Genomic DNA, 21,350 nt, shown 5'->3' with positions numbered 1-21,350 from the left:
GTGTTAGAGGGATGATGAGGTCCAGGCTTTGTATGAAGTGTGTGGAGATCAATGAGTGGCTGAGTTTCCTGTTTAGAACAGAGCATGATGGAGCTAAGAGAGACTGGCGGAACACGCACAGAGGTGGGCAAGCCGTGTAAACACAGGCCTCAGGAACTCACAGGTTATCATAGGAGGACTTCAGATTCTCATATGTGACAAACCAAGGCTAGGTGGGTTTAAACCATCTTCCCCTGGCTCTCTGAGCTATGAAGGTAAGTTTGAATGAAATACAGCTTCACGAAAAATGGAGTTCACTCAATTCACTTTAGATAAAGGAAACCAGATGTCATCCTACTACCCTAGAACTGGCTTTCAGCCTCAGGAGTTTCTCACAGCATTTAAATGACTGCTCACACCTCAGCCACCATGATTTTGCTGCAGGCCACCAGAAGAAGGAAGCAGAGTAAAGAGTGAAGACACGGTCCCTTAGGAGAAAAATCTCCTGCAACATTTCTTCTTGCATTTCACTGGCTATACTTAGTTGCAAAGGGTGCTCAGAAATGGAGTCAGTAACATGTTCACTCACAACTGCCAGGGAAGTGGGCATGAGTAGTCTTTAGACTGTGGGCACTGTGGTCAGAAAAACATCAGGCTTTGAAAAATGTGGTATTAGTACTTACCTGTATCATATAAACCATATGCAAGTGTATGTGGAATTTTTTCTGAATTATAATTTTTATTATCTTTTAGTACATGTTTTAGGAAAATGAATAGAAACATAGTTCTGCCTATTTTCATTTTGATTTTTTTTATAGGCAGATATAGATGCTCCCTGGAAATATTTTAACCCACATCCTGAGTTGTTCACAGAAACGAAGCTGTCAAAAAAAAAAAAAAGAAAAGAAAGAAAGAAATGAAGCTGTCAAAGCCTAGGTGAAAACTTTAGTTGAGGCTCAGCTATTGAGGGTCATCAGGGTGGGGCATGTATGTACGTTGGTTCCTGTCTTGGGGTTTACAACTACATTTCAAAAAATAAAGCTACAGATTAGCTACATACTTCCTGATGATATCATAGAGGAAGCTGGGAACTAAAAACAACCAGAGTGCTGTAAAATGCCTTGTGTTTCAGGCAGATGACACAGAACCCTGCAGTTGTGTGGGATCCTTAAATTACTTGGCCAAAGTAGTGATGGTCAAGAAATCTGTGCCATTCAGCCTCTAGATAATGGAGAATGTCTGCACTCCAGTGGACAGTGACTATTTTACTCCATCTGTCCAAATGCTCATGTGAGCTTGGACCAGTGGTCACAGGTGCAATCCTGTGATTGGAGTTAGAGAAGGGACATGGCAAAAAGGTCATGAAACTGCTTTGCATGGTGTGTAGCAGAGAACAGGTGTTCAAATGCAGAAATCTCGCCCTCAGCTGAGCATTTCCCCAATGTTCCCACTGGGAGGAAAAGTTGGAGGAAGTGAGGGCAGAGATGATACAGTCATAGATCTGGAGAAGTCAATATCCAGTGCAAAGATCTCCCCACATGACCTCCTGCTGAGACAAATGCTGGCTTGGAGAGAAAGGAAAGCACAGGAACACAACTGAAGACGAAAACAACGAAAGAGAAAAAGGCCATCTCAGCTTAAAGGACATGTCACACTATTCTAACCTTCCTGGTGCCCATCACTTCAAGAGTAAGGGTTTTAGACGGTCTCACAGATAGATCTATGTTTGTGTCTTCACTCGTGTTTCTAATCAGAGGTCTCTTGTACATTGTATTTTAATCATACTGAATTATGTTTGATTCTAGTGTCAGTGTTCCTCAGACATTTTGGCATCAGTGTAAATGTATATCTTCCAGGGGGCTGTGGGGTCCTGGATGGCAGGGTATTTGGCACCATCGTGGCAGAGCATGTACTGTATGTACTCTCGGAATACCCAGGAAATATTAGTATGAAAAATGAGTAAAATGAAGCAAAATAAAGACTACCTAGTAGATATTGCAGTCAACAGAGAAGAGAACGGTTTTTTAGGTGTTCTTGGGAGTATTACATAAAAGAAAAGTATTTGAGGCAGTAAATTTGGAACTCAGTACTAAAGCTTAGTGTCAATGCTGAGAAAAATGTCAGCTTTGGAGGCTGTGAAGGCTAAGCACGAAGAGGGCTCTCCAGAGGCAGTCCCAGGGCTGTGCAGAGCAAAAAGAGGAAGCCAGAGCGCAGCGCCTCAAGGGTGGTAAAGTCCAAAGTTACATAATTTCCTCGGGGTCTGTCACACTTTTTGTATCAAGATGTCAAAACTTATTTCCTTAAAGACCAATGCCTGGCCAGCCTCGGGCAGGAGAAGGAAAGCCCTGGTGACACTTTGCTGAACTCACATTTTCCGAATCAGCCACTTGTAAAGCAGGAAGGTAGCCTGCAGCCTGATCACTAGACAGGAGAAAGAAGAAAGGGTGGCCTTGGTGTGTGTCCCTCCAGCAGCAGGTCGGCCTCAGCATGGACATGTCTTTGCTGCACTTGCTGTGTTCGGTTGCTTCATGCCATGACTTGAGATTCACATGTGGTGAGGTGAAGACCTCATTTAGACCTGGATTCCTGAGCTGTCAAGGAGAGGCTGTGACCTGCCCCCTCCTGAAAGGGATGGAAGTCAGTCTGAGTGGACTCCCCATAGAGAACTTTAAAAAGTGACTGTCATCTGCTATAGTTTTCAAACATGTTTGTTGAAGAAAATCAGAGAAGAACAGGTTTTGTGTGACAGCCAAAGTTACATTTTAAGTTTGAATCACTGTGCCTTAAGCAATCCATGAAACAAAAATACCTCTGACCTGAGAGCCCTTTGCCCAAGGACAGATAGTTCCTGAAATTTTGGAAGCTATTGTTTATGGGAGATAATTGAAGGGACCAACCCTCTGTTTTAGCAGCCATGACAGGCTAACATGTGCTCGCCTGACCTTGCCCCCTACTGTCCTGGTCACTAGGAGGTCAGATGCCCTCCGTGTGGCAAGGAACCAATCAGAAATTAGCTGGTGGGGCTGTGCTTTACAGCTCTGGGTGTGCTTTATGGACAAGTGCACAACAGTGATGTGCAGAGCATAGCAACCACCCTGGGAGGGCCTATGGGCCATAACAACCAGTTGACCAATCAACACAGGGAAGGTCATCTAAGCCTGGAAGTGCACCAATCCTGAGACTGTTGCATACCTCTAGACACTCCCCTTACACTGCCCTATAAGATTCCTGCCTCGTGTTTTTTTGGGGTCTTTCTCCAGTCATCCGCTGCTGTGGATGGATGAAGGACCCAAGCTAATGGGGTCAGCTCATCAAACAACTACAATAAAAGACTCTTTGCTTTTGCATCGAAATGGGTTTCTTGGTGATTTGGGGGTTCAGAATAGGGCAAGTCACATGTTTTCACTCCCCTAAACAAGTTTGTTTGACCCATCTGCCCAGGATGTACTTGATCACATGTGGGCAGGAGGTTCCCAGGTCGGAAATAGTCAGTATGCATGCTTGTTCCTGATTGGACCTGATGGGAAGTACTGTAAACTGATTCACGGTCATTTTTTGCAAACCCAGAAAAGGACCTGGCCAGTATTTAATTGAAGTTTGCCTCAAATTTGACTTTAAGTTGTGGTAGCCGTCTTATTCTCAACCGATGGGTTAACATTTGATCAGTAGAATACTGCTTCAGTAGTGAAAGGGGTTTGGTATGTACTGAATCTAACTTCAAGATATATCAAAGATTTGTATTTAACTTTTATTATTAATTTTTATTATTTGCTCAGGATGGAATCAATGGCCTTGTGCTTGCTTAGCAAGTGCTCTGTCACTGACTAAGTCTCTAACCTTGTACTAGTGCATTTTAGAAAGAGAATAAGGGAACTCAGGATGAAGATGAGGGTTGACAGAGCCAGGGAAGTGAGAAAGTACCAAAAGGACAGGTGTTCAGACCAAGTGGAGCCATCTGCTATGCTAACTGGCACTTTCCAAAGTCTTCACCCCCTCCTGCAGACACAACTTTAGGTATGTCTGAAACAAAACAAATTCTCCAGGCAGCCTTGATCCTTCCCAGACAAATACTTAGCAGAGTTAGTTAAGGGCACCCTGGGGATGCAGGCTTGAGCTGTCAGAATCTATGCTACTGTTGGCTTACACCTTTAGGCCAACATGGAGGTGTGAGAGAAGGTCTCAGAGGAACCTGTTTAGCTTTGGTAAAGGACAGAATCTGTCACTGTGTATGATGCTATTAAGAATTTGCCCTTTCCTTGGGTCTGTGGATACATTCCTAGGTTTGTGTGAGGCCCTATCTTTAAGAGAAGTAGAAATTTCTGCCTTGGTGTCCATACTTTTGTGTATGAAATCTGTCTGTTTTGGAGACCACTCAGACTCTGAGATAACCGGAAAAAGGAGGGAGTTCTTCTGGCCCAGCTTGTCAGCTATGCCTACAGGGGAACCTGATATGTGACTGAATCTCACCTTTGGCCTTCCAGACCAGAGGCAATCCATTTCTAGCTCTCTAGACTGGCCCAGTTCCTAGGACAAACCATTCAGGTCTCTAGTTAATTCTAATAGCATCCAAGAATCACACAGTTGAGCTCAGGTAACACAACACAGTGTAAAAGTAGGGGTTGTTTTATGTCCCTGTGTTTGGGAACTTTTGTAACAGATAATGGGAGTAGTGTGGGACCTTGTGATTGGGTATGGTCCATCAGTCTGTGCCACATCCAGATTATTAAGGGTTTTACTCTGTTGGGCCTGTTTCTTTAATTCTGTGCTAAGGGGAACATTATCATTATTCATTTAATTTAAACCAATTCCAAAACACAGGCCACGTCTGGTGATCAGAGGTGACCTTATATGTCCTAAGGAGATAAGCCAGACTCAGCTTTGTCGTTATCTTCTCAGGGGAAACACAAGCAGTAAATTTCGGAGCTAGAATTTTGGGTAATAAACTGGAATGAGAAGTTAAAGAATCTTTTAGTGCAAGGTTAGTTTAGGTTATTGTTTCTCTATCTGAGGTAAAATCGGGTCATGCTTTATTTTTACTATCCACCTAGGCAGCTATGAATCAACAGCTTTGGCCATGTAGTAATTCTATGTCCTTGAATATCTGGGGATGTCTTAGATGGAATACTTTTTCCTGGGTCCTAAACACCAACCAAATGCTTGTCAATAAGGATAACTGTAGGAAGGCAGATCTCTGCAATTACACTGGAGAGGGGAACAAGGACCTGATAGTGGGAAACAGGCCTCATGCATAGCTGAGGAATGTAATCAGTAAACTCCAACTGTGTGGGAGAAATTGTTCCCAGTAAATGATCAGATAGTGCTAAACTGTGGTAAGTAAATCCTAAATTTATTGCCAAAAGGAATAAGCTACAGGAAGAATCTACAGCAAGAAATAGCCACTTTTATTCATAAGACTGTATTTCAATACACATTGCAACTTGATTTAATTCTTCAAAAGAATTCTTAATTCTTCTGGGTTGTCTCATGATATGATGGCTATATAATTACTGTGTGATTTTGCTGCTTGTAGCAACTCAGGAAAGAACTGTACATATAAGATCTCACAAGACAATCATTGTCAAACAGGTCTTCTATTGCTGTTTGTCATTTTTGCAATGGGATCAGGAAGGAAGAGAGGAAACTCACAAGGTCACCTAACCAGGGCTTAGTTCTTAGGGTTTCTATTGCTGTGAAGAGACACCATGACCCTGGCAACTCTTGTAAGGAAAAAATTTAATTGGAACTGGCTTATAGTTCAGAGGTTCAGTCCATTTTTATCATGGGAATATGCAGGCAGACATGGTGCTGGAGAGGTTAATGAGAGTTCTATATCTTGATCCACAGGCAGTGGGAAGAGACAGACACTGGGTCTGGCTTGAGCATCTGAAATCTCAAAGCCTACCCCCCAGTGACATAACTTCCTTCCACAGTGCCACAACTCCAAATAGTTCCATTCCCTATGGGCCTATGGGAGCCATTTTCATTCAAACTGCCATAGCTGTTAAATGTGCAGTAGCAGGAGTGAAAACTGATGTCCCACCCAAGCTGGCAGGTGAAGCATTTGCCTTGACTCCATTCTCTCCAGAACTCAGGGAGGTCATGACTCCATAATCAAGTTGGTAGCTTGAAACACGCATTGACTACTCCAGAAACAGATGGCAGAGAGTTTGAGATGACTGACTGGGCCCAAAGAACAGGATAGAAGCGCTGTTCCTGTGTCTGAACCTGGGGTTTCTCTGCTGTGTCCTTTCATGTTCCTTCAAGTGCTCTCACTTCCCACTCTTTTCAAAGGACCATTATTAGTCATTCCCACTTCATTTGAATAAATATTTTGCAAGAGGATATAAAAGATAAAAAATGTTGATTGAATAGAAATCACATGCCAAATTATAATCAGAACAAAATAAGCTTTTTCTATCTACATGACTACTAAATTTCATAATTTGGAAAATCATTCTTGTGATGTGCCTTGCTAAAATAATTACCAAATTACTTCCTTTTTCTTTTACTTCTCTCTATATAGGCATTATTCTGGAATTTTGCCACTAGGCAAAGGTCAAGGATTTGGTTAGCCTCATCAGTTAATCAAATGTAGAAAAAGGCAGCCCCAGGCCCTCATCTGATTTACCCCATAGAAGGAAGGCAAGTCACCTGCTTATGCTAGAGATGTCTGATATGATCAGTCCCTTTGCAGGGAGCTCCTACCTGCTGGCTCAGTACCTGAGTATGGCTGCTTCAGCTCCCTATGGGGCCTATTGGACCCAACAAGTCCAATCCTCCTGTTAGGTCTCTGCCACCATCAAATTTGTCTCCTTTCTTATGAAGCTAGGATGATTACCCTCTACCTCGTGTTGCTGAAGTCTTACTGGAGGAGCCTGACCTCTCAAAATATATCTCTCTGCACACCTATCTTTGAATGTGTTCTAGTTTGCTTTCTGTTAATGCAACAAACATCACATGCAAGCCTCCAAAAGCAACTTGGAAAATGAAAGGGTTTATTTAGCTTATAGGTTCCAGTTCTTCATCAAGGGAAGCCAAGGCCATAACTCAGGTAAGAGCTTGAAGCACAAACTGTAGAGGAATTCTGCTTACTAGCTCAATCTCCAGCTTTCTTATACAACCCAGAAATCCCTGTATAGGGGTGGTATCGCCCTCAATGAGTTGGGTCCTCCTGCACCAGTTAGCAATATTTTAAAAATATTACCCCACAGATATAAGCACAGATCACTGTAATCTAAGTAATTCTTAACTAAGACTCCTTCAGATAATGCTGGGGTATATCAAGTTAACATATGATGTTTACTAACAGAACATGTCATTATTGCCTGCAACTCAGATAAACTTGTCTCTTAGGCTGGACCTTTGACATTAATGATGTCTTGTGAAATAATCTCTGACTCTCTGTACCCTTTGGATATGGACTGGTTGTTTTCCCTGATAGAGTCTGACTGCAGTAACTGTTGAGGCAACCTCCCCTTTGTTTACACGTGCTTCTGATCTTTTCCAGCCCACTGGTCTGCACAACTGAAGTTCAGTTGGTTTTGCAATGATACCATCTGAATTCAAAAGCCCCAAATGCTGGAGTCACCTCAAGGGAAAGACATAATTTAGAATTTGTAGTAAAGCCTGAAAAGTTAGTTGCTTTGCTTATGACCTGGTAACTAATCCTCACACCAATGGCATCGGCCATGTTTTCTCTGAATAAGAGTGACTATATTCAGACCCTCATCCATCCATCTTCATGACCTGGACTCTTGACAAGCTGTTCCTTAGAGCACCTGGCACCACCCTCAGAGCTTTGCTGGAGTACTGTTGGAGTGCTGTTGCCTGTCAAAGCCATGCCTCAGCTCCCTGATCTGTGGCTTTTGTGACTTCATTCTCCGTTATGCATGCCAAAAAGATAATGGCTAATCTTTCCTGATGTTTTCCAGAGAGTGACTTCTTAGGAAGATGTCTTCCTGCAAGCTAAGTGGTGTGAGTTAAACACCAACCTGAACATCTCTTCAGATATCTGAGGAGACTTTTCTCCTGGACCAGTTAAAGAATGCATATACCTTCAGCCTTAAAATAGGAAGTTCTATTTGGGATTTGAAAGATTTACTCATGGATGTGAGAAATTTCTTAGATAAAAAAAAAAAAAAAACAAAAACAAAAAAGCACTAAAGATTAGAAGGCTGCTTCTTGGAGGAAGGCTTCCTGAAGATACACGTATATCTTATCCATACCAGCTTATATCAGCTACCCCGAAGGTTAAGTCTGAACAGCTTTCAGAGTTCAGCATTGGAGTGATCAGACACCTTGAATAGCATGCTTAAAGGGCCCTGTGTAGGGAAATGGGATGGTCTCAACCACTAGCAGCAGACTTTTCATCCAGTCATTGACAATTCAAAACACTGACATTTTATTCCCACCAGGTCAGAGGTCCTACATTGTTAGGTTATGAATGAAAAGAAATAGATACTGGGTTTTCTTCCTCATTTTCTTCCATATGTGAATTTTTAATATAAATTCTAGGGAATTGTACATTGAAATAGTCAAAATGTTTTAGTGAACAGCTTTTAGTCTCCACTATTAAAGCTATTATGAATAAAACTTATTTTGTTTTTAATGTAAATATGTAGTTTTAAGTATACATACTATATATACTATATTGTATATAATAGAAATATGTGATTTCCATTATATATAACTTACTACTAATGGAAAAACAAATAAAAAAAATCAAGCCTAACTTAATTGGCTCAACCATCTTCACAGGAGCCAGAAAGCTACATTGATCCATTCATCCAATGCCTATTTGTTGGTTATCTCCAGGCAGGCACTGCTACAGGAATGAAAGAAAATTTGCATAGATTCCTGCCATTACTTTTGACTTTCAATACATCTGGCAAATTTACTTATTTAAATGTAGTTGAATCACTTTTGTATTTTGTCACTATTTAATCATATGACCAGAGCTACATGTAAAGTCCAACCTGGGAACACTCAGAAGCCCACTGCTGCCATAAACAGAAAGTTGAATTTGGACTGCACTATCTTTTGCTGTGGCAGCAACTAACTTCCAGCACGTGTGTTGCATGATAATCCCTCGTTGATTGAAACACACGCTAGAGTAAAATAGCCTCACACAAACCAAACAAACAAGCAAAAGTCTAATCACTGGGCTTTTTATCTATTCCTTATTATCTATTAAAAATTCTTATATTTTACAATCACAAACCACTCTGATGATATTATGAAAGCTATCTGCCTTCTTTCTGGAAAAATGAACATAATATAAGCACAATAAATTTTTAAAGTAAAAATGTTGACAATCTCATACATGTATATGATGGCACATACACATATTTATTTATTATATTTTGATCATATTCACTCCATATTCCCTTTTTCCTTCCCTTCCTACTCTCTTTGGAGGCCTCCTGTTTTATTTAAAGTTTCTATTACTACAACAAAACACTATGACCAAAAAGCAAGTAGGGGAGGGAAGGGTTTATTTGGCTTACACTTAGGCTTTGCTGTTTATCACTGAAGGAAGTCGGGACAGGAAGAAGTCAATATGGCAGGATCCCAGAGGCAGAGACCATAGAGTGGGGCTGCTTACTGACTTGTTTCCTATGGCTTGTTCAGTCTGCTTTCTTACAGAACCCAGGAATAACAGCCCATGGTTGGCACCCCCCACCATGGGCTGGACTCTTCCTTATTGATCACTAAGTAAGAAAATGCCTTACAGCTGGATCACATGGAGGCAATTCCTTAGCTTGGGCTCCTTCCACTCGGATGACTTTAGCCTGTGTCAAGTTAACACACAAATGCAGCCAGTATAATTGTCAACCTGACACACAAACACATCACTATCAAGCCATATCCCTTCCTTTCTTATTCATCCCCAAGATCTCACATTAAAATCATAAATAAAAGTCCCGCAGTCTTTACACATGCAAACACATTAAAATTTCAGTCTCTTTAAAATATGCAATCTCTTTTAAAAGTTCAACTCTTGCATCTGGGCACTCCTTTAAAAATCAAAATTAAATTAAATACCTTCTTCAGGGGGGAATGACCAGGGCACCATCATAATCTGAACCAAGCAAAATCAAACTTCAATGTATAAACAATTCAATGTCCCATTATTTGAGGTTCACTCACGATTTTTTGGCACTCCCGCAAAGGGCTTGGGTCAGTCCTCCGGCTCTGCTTCTGCAGCCCACTCAGTTTGTCTTCTAGACTCCAGCTGGCTCCACTCCACTGCTGCTGCTGTTCTTGGTGGCCATCCCATGGTACCAGAATCCCCTAAATTCTGGGGTCTTCAACTGCATCTGGGCTGCACTTTCAACAATAGCCTCTCTAGACCCTCTTCTTGGTGCCAAACCTCAATTTCTTTGTTATGACCCATTCAGTCCTGAGCCTTCAATTGCCACTGAGGTTGCAACTTCACCAGTGGCTTCTCCTGGCCTCCCACAGTGCCAGGTCTCAGCTGCTCTCCATGACCCCTTCATGCCTTCAAAACCAGTACCATTTTGGAAACTCTTACCCATTACCAAATCCGGCTGCCAGAACGAGGTATAACCTTGGCCATGTTCAGGAAACACTTCCCAGAACATTTCACTTCAGTGATGCTGCTTTCTTCTTAATCACTGCTAATTTCTTAGCTCCAGCCAGCCAGCCAACATCAAGTATCCCAGCAAAAAAAAGTTTTGCTTTAGTAGTTCTGGTATCATGTTAACCACAGCTGATTCTTCAGCTCCAGCTAATCAGAAGCACAGACTCCTAATTTAAAAAAACTAATGGCCTTGATAGAGTCTAAACTTCCCCCTGAAACTTCACAAGCCAGGCACCCACCTTCTGTACTACTCTTAACATTGTTAACTTCCAAGCTCCTAAAGAACATCCCACCGGGCTCCTAACAATCAATTGTTCTTCTTGCCCAAAGTTCCCAAGTTCTTCCACAATCCTCCCCAAAATGTGGTGAGGTCTGTCACAGCAATACCTCACCACGTTGGTACTAACTTGTCTTAGTTAGTGTTTTATTGCTGTGACAAAACACCATGACCAAAAAGCAAATAGGGGAGAAAGGGCTTACTTGGCTTACACTTTCACATTTCTGTCCATCACTGGAGGAAATCAGGACAGGAGCTCAAACAGGGCAGGAGACTGGAGGCAGGAGCTGATGCAGAAGCCATGAATGGGTGCTGCTTACTGGCTTGCTTAGCATGGCTTGCTCAGCTTGCTTTCTTACAGAACCCAGGAATAGCAGCCCAGGATTGGCACCAACCACCATGGACTGGGCCTTTCCTTATTGATCACAAAGCAAGAATATTCCTTACAGCTGGATCTCATGGAGGCATTTCCTCAACTGAGGCTCCTTCCTCTGATGATTCTAGCTTATGTCAAGTTGACACAAAACCAGCTTTCAACACATCCCCCCTCCTACTTTTGAATCTTTAAAAAATATAACCCATAGAGTTTAGTTGCTTATAAGTGCATGACTGTACTAGATTGTGGTCAACTTGTCAGTGGCTATACCACTGAAGTAAAATTATCCCCCCTCTCCCACAAGTTATTAACTGCAATAGCTACTCAGCTAGGAGTGAGGCCTCACAATCTCCTCCCCAATCCATGATAGAATGTTGATGGTCTGGATCTCATGCAGGTAACCATAGCTGGGGAAGTTCACAAGTACAATGGCCATGTTATATCCAGGAGACAGCTTCCAGCATCACTTCTCCCCAATCTCTGGCTCTTTCTCTCTTCCTGCCTTCTTTTCTGTGATGTTTCCTCAGATTTGGGGTGATTTAGGGCGGATCACTCAACAATCACTTCTTGGCATTTGACCAGTTATGAGTCTCTGCGTAACTGCACCCACCGAAAAGATAAACTTCTCTGACCAAGGTTGAGTACAATATTAATCTAAGGTTAGCATTAAATATTTAGAGGCTGACGCTAGAGAAATGACTCAGCAGTTAAGAGCACTGGCTGCTCTTCCAGAGGTCCAGAGCAATTTCCAGCAACCACATGGTGACTCACAACTATCTATGTGATCTGTCATGCATGCATTAATGCAAATAGAGAACTCATATACATAAAATACATAAATAGATCTTAAATATTTAGAAGGCAAGTGACAAAACAACAACAGCAAAACAACAGGCATATGTTCTCCCATATAGCCTATGATGTACCTAGCATGGTCTCTTGGCCAGATTTATAGTACTAGTCATGAATGAATTTACTACTCTGGGAAAAGTTTCAAATCAAATCAGAAAATGTTTAGTTACTTCTGTAATGTTCATGCTACTATTTTATCGGTAGGCATTTTGTCTGGAAGGTAAATATTGTAGCATTCTAGCATTTGGGATCAACAACTGAGTGAGCCCAGAGATGATTTTTCTTCCTTAGTGGCCTGCATAGCACCTTCTGGCACAGTGAAACTTACCAGCAAGGAGGAAGTGCCCAGGTCATTTCTCTATGTCTTGCCACCAAAGTTATACTCAAGTTTAAAAAATGTTATCTTCTAAGGGTTTGTGAATCTTATCTAGCCAAGAACTGTGGACCTAGAAGGCCTTCCTTCCCTTGAGTACCATTTTTCTGTGTCACAGATATGAAACTTCCATGACTGAAGTTCCTCTCTTGAAAACTAGTAATTCGGGTGAAGACATTATGTAAAATTCCTTGGCATGCTGTTAGATGGTAGAATGTGCCCTTCCTGTTAAGCAAGATCACCACTGTGACAGCTGTGTTGATGAGATGATTTGATGTACGGGAAAATTCAGCCCAAGCGCTGGTTTTCTTTTTGCAAATTAGATGACCATTTCTTTTTTCCAGTTTGTGGCAATAAACCCATGTTCCTTTGTCTATTTATTGCACATATTTGCCATGCCCCTTTGTAGAGGTTTATATTCCTCTTTTGGTTTTTGAGAAAATCTAATGAAGGTGGGTCACTGCCCACCACTTTAGGTTGTCTCAGTTCTCATGACTGTGAGTAGGATGCTTTCTGAGGGTGGAATGATGACATTGATTAAGAATTGGTTATGGAAGTTACTGGTCAGTGTGGGAACCTGTACAATGGCTCCCCAATGATGTTCATGTACTCATTTGTAATCTGCAAGCATATTCACTTAGCTAGCAAAAGAAATTTATTTGTTGATTTGGGATTACTTTCTGTCTTGAAGTCAGGAGACTATCCTAGATCTACCAATTTCAAGTGTCATAATTTCAGTAGTTCTAGAAATAAAGCACATGACCTTGTACACACTAGGTAGCCACCTAGCCACATCACCAGCACAAAGGGCATACTGAAAGGGAGGCAGAAGAACCTCAGGAAGAGTACAGATGTGGCCAGGAAAACAGAGCTTGGAGAGTGGAGAAGGCACCATGAGACAAGAACAGGGGTGACTTCTGAAAGCTTAAAAAACAGAGTAGTCCTTTTTGGGACCTCCCAGGAGAACACATATCTGCCAACATCTTGATTTTGGTCTACAAGACCCTTTTGGATGGCAGACATCAAGATGTGTGAGGTAATAAGTTTGTGTTTTAGCATAATTTTGTAATTTATTATAATAAACAGAACATTAATATGTTCATTAATGGTCTAATTTTGAAAGAATGAAAGGTTAAATTAGAAGTAATATCAAATGTGCAGGCTACCTGATCAGTATCATTACCTCATTTCATGGATGAAGAAACTAGAATCAGACTGCTTAGCCTGCAAGAGCACAGAAGCAGGTTCTGACCCAGATGCGCATGATTCTCAAGTCTGTTCATTACCCACTTAGCATCAGGCTCCTCCTTAGCCAAGCCTGGCTGCTGGATGGGTCATGTTCAATTAGTATTAACTAAGAAGTGAATGATAAAGGAAAGAGTGAAGAAATGCCTATCAAAAAGCCTACATGGGCCTTAATATGTGCCTAACCATTAGTAGAGTCCAAGAAAGCTTTCACAGTGGCTTTTGATAACAAATGTTCTTATATCCAATTTATAAGTGTACTCTTCATGCAGGTTATCTACTGACTGATGAAAGATTTCTATCATTAGCAGGAAATAAGGAAGCCATATCTCATTAACCTAAGCAGTTGGGCAGTTTACAGGTGTTTAGGAGGGATGAAACCCTGTCTTCAAGTAGAATCCCATGATCAAACTTATGAGGTTCCTGACAGAAACCTGCAAAGAGAGACAGGAACACAAAGCTAGGAAAGACTGTTCAGCTCACAAAGTGTAATTAGGAAGAGCCCCAAAGAGGATGGCCAGGTTACTCAGAGGGGAACATGGATGTGAGAGCCTCCTAAAATGTAAAATCAAGCTGCAGAAGCCTGGAACCTTTCCCAGGCATGCTGCTTGCAAGTTACAGAACCATTGTTTTAGGAAAACCTAACTCTCATGGGAAAATGATATGCCAACTCATGAACTCTAAGAACAGAGAGACCATTAGGCCCTAATGAAAGCATAGGACTGGCGTTACCGAAGAACAATATGGTAATCTACCCGGATAGGGACACTAACAGCTTATGAGCTGGGGTCCTGAGCTGAATCAAAATGAGAAATAGAGCAATAGTGTTCTATTCCTGACTGCAGTATGCAGTGCGAACATCTGCCTCATGTTCCTGAGGCTCCAGCTAGAACCACTCCTTTTTTGTTTGTTTGTTTTTTCAAGGCAGGGTTTCTTTGTGGCTTTGGAGGCTGTCCTGGTACTTGCACCTGTAGACCAGGCTGGCCTTGAACTCACAGAGATCCGCCTGCCTCTGCCTCCTGAGTGCTGGCATTAAAGGTGTGCGCCACCAACGCACTCTTGTAAGCACACCTTCTTGTTCATAATGACGGACCACACCCTCAAACTGTGAGCCCAAATGATACTGTTTTCCTCATGTTTCTTTGTGTCAGGAATTTTTTTCGGGGGGGGGGCAGTTTCTCTGGCTTTGTAGGTTGTCCTGGAACTAGCTCTTGTAGACTAGGCTGGTCTTAAACACACAGAGATCTTCCTGCCTCTGCCTTCCAAGTGCTGGGATTAAAGGCGTGTGCCACCATCACCCAGCTTTTTGTCAAGAATTTTTCCCCTGCAGGCTTTATAGCAGACAAGAATAAAACTCAGCCAGGCCCAATTTATTGTAACCGGTGCTGGACCAGGACTTCTTGTCTGGCCCAGATCATTTTACTTCAGCCATATTTATGGTCTAAAAGCAATGCTCAAGATTCCGGGGGGAAGGTCTCAGATAAGTAGAAATATAAATTCTAGGAGATAAGGCAGAGCCTGTTTCATCAGACAGCAAAGGATCATTGGGATGTAAAATGACATCATTCCTAGCATTCCAGGAAGAGCAGCTTTGTACCTCATTCTGTTGACGAGGTAAGCTGTGTGTTAAACTTTCCTGGCTTCTCCAGTGCTTATCTCTGAGCACAAACCTCTTTGTTCTCCTCTACATATGGGGAAAGCAACTAATACAGAAAATTGTTGCCATGGATTGGAGCTCCTTTGTGACAAATCTCACTGTGTGGCTCATAAACCTTTGGGGCTCCCTTGAGGGAGGAATTTGGAAGAATTTTAAGTTGTGGACTAGAGAAGCCTTGAGTGCTGGTAGGAATTTGAAACACCAGAATTGTAAGAGAAATGCAGACAGGGGAGGCCTGACTCATGAGGTTTTAGAAGGGAACAGGACTCTATTAGGAATTGAACCAGAGGTCATTTAGGTCACATTCTAGTGAAGAAGCTGGATGGACTTTGACCATGTCTTTAAGGTTTGACTTTGAAGCTAAATTCAAAAGTAATAGACTAAGTTGTTGGGAGAGGAAGTGTCAAGGAAAAATAACATTTAGGTTGTGACATGGTTATTCTGACTGCGCTTGGTCAGAGCTACAATGAGAAGAAGCAAAAATATATGAAAAGTGTATAGTTTGTTTTATTTTTTAAAAAAGGCATTTGAGCAATTTTAAAGTTGCAGACAAGGAAATGCAGAGAAACCTGATGTAATTATTAAGATTAGCATCCATCGTGCAACAATTTGCTCTGAATTGAAATATTGAGTCCTGGAGGGAGAAAGGAAAGCTAATAAGACAGGAAATACTCAAAGTTCACATGTTTTGGGAATTTAGAGAAACTCTCAAAATTCACAAGGCCCTTTCCCAAGGCTGCACAAGCATTTAACGGTTGCTAAGAAGAGAAGATTCTCACAATGTGTCAGCTGTTTGCAAGTCCTTCGGGAAGATCCAGGGATTCAGCTCTCATGAGTTATCACCTGTGTCTGGGTGGACTTTCTGCTGATTCAGCTTTCTTTGAGTCATCCATGCTCCAATCAGTAACCCCTCACCTGTCCTCAGTAAACTCACTGGTTTGCCAATTTAGACTTTGGTGGAATCATGACTTTGATCTCTTGTTAGCGCTCTGTCTGGGTAAATATACATTTATTCAGGTTTCTCCAAGGGAAATCCCACAAAAACATCATTAAAGGAACACCTTGTGGTCTGCACTGGGACAATAATAAAGATTCCTTAAGGACAAGCCTACCACCCTTCAAAGGCTCTTACTTGTGAATATACAAATCTACTTGACAGCAGAGAGAATGCTATTGAAGAGGTTCCCTGATCAAAAACAACAGCTTAGGGGAATATATATATATATATATATATATATATATATATATATATATTTGTTTATATTCAACTAGTAGGGCATATGAAGATCAACATGGCACTGTGGTACAAAGGAACTAGATAACATTAAGAGATAGAAAACCTAGTAGCATCAGCCTTGTGGTTTTGCAGGCATGCAAAATATAGGGGATACAGACTGGAAGAGGCTTGGACTATGGTTTCAGGAAACCATTGAGTCCAGGAAATATGGAGCAAGGTTGTACTCCCTGCAGGGAGGCCCTGAGACATCACTGAACAAATGTGTAAAAGTGAAATCTATTTGCAATGGGGACCCCATGGATTTTGGAGATATCAGGACCCAAAGCGATCTGTTGAGGAAAGCTGTAGGCACAGAGTGCAGTTGGCTCAAAAAGAGACTTTGCATACCACAGGCACTGGAACTAAAGGGCAGGGATACCCAAGCCTATTGGAGTTCAGATGATGGCAGTATAAGCACCCAAAATTGGACATGGAATTGAAGAGTTTGGTATTTTCTTTGCTTGATTCAGTATTGATCTAGTCTGATTTATTTACTTTTTCTTTCTGGCCTTCCCTTTTGTGAGTAGGCTGATCTACTCTGTTCCAATAAATTTTAAAAATAAACAATTTAAAAAATTTTATTTTATATGGGCTCACAGTTAGGGGCTCTCAAAAGAGACTTTTGAGCAGTGTTGAAACTGTTAGACTGTGGATGCTTTTGGAATTAGACTAAAAGCATTCTGCATTATGAGATGACTATGAAACTATGGGAGCAGGAGTGAGATATGAAGGTTTAAATATGAGTCCGACAGTGGTGGCTCACACCTTTAATCCTAGCACTTTGGCGGCAGAGGCAGGCAGATCTCTGTGAGTTCAAGGCCAGTCTGATCTACAGAGCTAGTTCCAAGACAGCCAGAGCTATTGCACAGAGGAACCCTGTCTCAAAACAAAAAAAAAAAAAGTTGAAAAATGATATATTTGACTGGTAATGAGTGCACTTATGATGACTGATTGTTATTGTCAACTTGACTGAATGTTAGAAACACCTCTGGGCATGCCTGTGTGGATATTTCCAGAGTGCCTTAACTGAGAAGAGAAGACTTCCCAACACTGATGTGGGGATACCTGGGGTTCCAGACTAGAGAAGAAGAGAAAAGTGAACTAAGTGCAAATATTTATCTCTTTCTGCTTCTTGACAGTGGATGCAATGTGAATAGCTGTCTCATGTTGCTGTCACCCAACTTTACACACCAGGAAGGACGGTGTTCTCAAGCCATGATCGAGACTAGACCCTTCCTTAACTTGATTTTTACAACAGTAAAGTATTTTGTTACAACAGTGAGCGAGGTAACCAGTTCAAAGCGAGTCTTTTGTGGTGTCTCAGAGCCTCTGTTTTCTGTTTCTTGTTCATTTGGAACTATCTGTAGTTCTCTAGTGCTACAGTCGCTCAAAAGTTTACATGTTTCAGGGTCAACGTTTTTGGTCTCAGTATACGTTTCTCATGAAGAGATTGGCTAGCCTCTGCTACACTGGTGTACTCTAGACAAGAGAAAAGTGAAGCAAGACTTCAAGACTGTTCTTAACAGCCACTCTGTAGGAGGGAGGAGGCAGTCTAGCCTCCACCCCGAGAAAGCTAGAAAGGGCTGGTATTCTCCCCAGAGCATTAAACAAATTCTAGAGGGAAAGGAGAAGTGGGAGTAGAGTAAGGGGAAGAAAACCGGGACCTTCTTCCTCTTGTACTTGAACTTGGAAGAGCAGAGGTGGCACTCTCCTGGATGGTTTGCCAAGAAAGAGAGTTGCAGGAGGCAGCTTGGCTCACTGGGCACATTTCTGTCACTCTTACATTATATTACAGTAAAGAAATTAAGGGAAACTGACAAAAAAGGCAACAGATGGTGAAGACATTACTCAAAAGCAGAAAATTGGTTAACCATTATACGGAGACTTAACAACAGGTGACTGAACTGATGTCTTCTCATCGCATTAATGAGTCTTAAGGGGAAAATAATTTTAATGTAGTTTTGATTGCTTTATTCTCAGGTCAGCTTGAGAAGTTTGTTATTATATTAAATTATCCATTATTTATAAATAGTGAAGTAGCTGAGTGTCCAATGTGTCATTTAAACACTTTACGGGAGGGGAAAGGAGAAGGTGAGAATAAAGGAATAGGAGTAAGTGCTAGAAAGAGTGGCTTTGATCATTTCCAGAATCATGAAATTTCAGAGATCTGACCTCAGTGTCCTAGGCAATTTGACACTCATCCATATCCTTCATCCCAGACCACCTAGGATATTCCTGTAGTCCACACGTAGACCTATGAACAGAGCCACAAGGCATGCCGCACACCGAGGAAGCTCTAGGCACCCAAAGCGAGGACTAGGAAAGTGGCATACAGCAAGGTTTGGGGTTTTGGTGTTATTTGGCAAGATTTGATCAGATTTTGTAAATTGGGGAGTTTCTGGAAAGCAAGTAATATTATCTTTGAGGCGATGGATTGTGTGCAATAGCCACTGGATCAACTACTCTGAGGTCTTATCTTGAGACACGTGGATCTGAAAAGGCGGATATTTAAGGGCTTGGGGATTTAGATTGCCTGTAGTGCCCACCATGGTGTGGTCTGCACAACTCATCTGTTTTGTGAATGGGTAGGGCTTATATTTCCAAGCCCTTATTCTCAGTTCTCACTGTCCCCAGGCTAACTGCCAAAAGGTTTTTTTTTTATTTTATTTAGTTACCATTTCTCCGTTCTGTGTAACTATGGTCATTTTGCTATAATCGTACGTGTAGCACACATAGAGCTACATCCTTCTGAAATCCTTTTCTCATTCAAAACACCTAGCACTCAGTAAGTCATCTTAATATCTCCTTGAAGATCTGTACTGGAGCTGTGTGTGGCAGCTGTTCTTATCTCTAGCAAACAATTCAACTCAACAGATGACAATACCTGGAACATACAATGAGCTCCAAGGATTCCCTCTCTCCTTCTAGTCAGACTCCTCTGAAAGCCTGAACAAGACACCAGCATGGCAGGGTGCTTCCTGGGAGAGTGTCCTGTGGAGGGTGAGCCACCCAAGTGGTTAGGAGAACAAACAGCAGCAAGATACTACCACACACCCACTGCCAGGATTGACACTCTAAAGAGACAAAAATAGAACAACAGCCAGATAATTCCTCACATCCACTGCCAGGATTGACATTCTTAAAAATAGAACAACACCAAGATACTACCACACACCCATTGCCAGCATTCATACTCTAAAAAGACAAAAATAACAGCTATTGGAAAGGATGTGAAGAAATTGGAGCCACTGTAAACTGTTGGGGAGGAATGTAAAGTAGTGTAGCTGCTACTGGAAACTGTGGCTGCTCCTCAAAATTATGAGTCAAATTGGCACAGGACCCAACAGCATCATTCTGCATATAACCCGGAAGAACTGAGGTCACTGTGCTAAGTGACATAAGCCAGTCACAATGGATAAATGTATCCATTCACAAACTGGAGGCGCATATGACCAGCAAATTCCTAGGCAGATAGAATGGTGCTTACCAGGGTCAAGAGAGGGGAAACAGAAGAGTTATGAACAGGTGCAGAATTTCATTTGGAGAAGATGTCCTCAAGATGAACATAGATGATGGTTGTGCAATAATGAGAAATACTTCATGACAATAGGTCAGAGACTTAAAAATGGTTAGAATGCTAACTTTTGTGTTATATGCATTTCACCATAAACACAAAGATTAACAAAAGGAAAATGCTTAGGTGGTACACACCTGTAATTCTATCTACCCATCCCTAAGCTAGAGTAAATTCAAGGCTAATCTGAGCAATTTGGTGAGACCCTATCTCAAAATTAAAAGTGAAGTGGTCTGGGAACAGAGCTCAGTGGAGATGACTTTCCTAGCATGTGTGAGGACTTAGATTCAACTTCTTGTTCTGAGACAAAACAAAGGCAAACAAACAAACAAAAAATTCAAAGTCTAGACCGCTGCCGCCTCCTTCTTCTGCCGCTCCTGGTGCTGCCTGTGTGCTCCTTCAGTGCGGACCCGGTGCCTCTTTTGTGAAGCGGCAGCTGAGGAGACTCCGGCGCTCGCCATGGCCGACGAGAAACCCAAGGAAGGAGTCAAGACTGAGAACAACGATCATATTAATTTGAAGGTGGCGGGGCAGGATGGTTCTGTGGTGCAGTTTAAGATTAAGAGGCATACACCACTTAGTAAACTAATGAAAGCCTATTGTGAACGACAGGGATTGTCGATGAGGCAGATCAGATTCCGGTTTGACGGACAACCAATCAATGAGACCGACACACCTGCACAGTTGGAAATGGAGGATGAAGATACGATTGATGTGTTCCAGCAGCAGACAGGAGGTGTCTACTAAAAAGGGAACCTGCTACTTTACTCCAGAATTTTGTTATAGACCAAGAATACATTCGCAATTAGAAAGCCGCAATTTGGTTCCACCACATCCTGACTACTACAGTATAGTTTTCTCTATTCTTTCATTTCCCTGTCCCCATTTCTTTATTGTACATAAAGTAACTGGTATATGTGCACAAGCATATTGCGCTCTTTCTTTCTTTTTTAAACTAAATGGCCAATGTTCTGTTTTAATTGACATCAGATGGAGATGGTCTGGGGGAAGTACTGGTTCTGTGAAAATATCCCCCTTTCTCCATTAGTGGCATGCTCATTCAGCTCTTATCTTTATATTCCAGTAAGTTATTTTGCTCTCAATGTTTTAACAAAAGAACCCAACAACAAAATCCTTG

The 21,350-nt window shown here is 41.8% G+C and overlaps 1 protein-coding gene across 1 annotated transcript; it reads left to right on the top strand.

Moving 5' to 3' along the window:
• The first annotated feature begins 20,560 nt into the window (after nt 1-20,560).
• Nucleotides 20,561-21,140, top strand: LOC121143543 (small ubiquitin-related modifier 2). The gene has a single exon (XM_040755638.1). The coding sequence runs from the start codon at nt 20,672-20,674 to the stop codon at nt 20,957-20,959; it is 288 nt and encodes a 95-aa protein (XP_040611572.1). The 5' UTR covers nt 20,561-20,671; the 3' UTR covers nt 20,960-21,140.
• Nucleotides 21,141-21,350: the final 210 nt, after the last annotated feature.

The sequence above is a fragment of the Mesocricetus auratus genome, unplaced genomic scaffold (assembly GCF_017639785.1).
Source record: "Mesocricetus auratus isolate SY011 unplaced genomic scaffold, BCM_Maur_2.0 Super-Scaffold_100013, whole genome shotgun sequence".
NCBI lineage: Eukaryota > Metazoa > Chordata > Mammalia > Rodentia > Cricetidae > Mesocricetus > Mesocricetus auratus.
Note: the sequence above shows the minus strand (reverse complement) of the source record. Positions and strands in the feature narration are given on the sequence as shown.

Coding starts and splice junctions, on each gene's coding strand:
- LOC121143543 (XM_040755638.1), top strand. CDS start 20,672: ATGGCCGACGAGAAACCCAAGGAAGGAGTCAAGACTGAGAACAACGAT.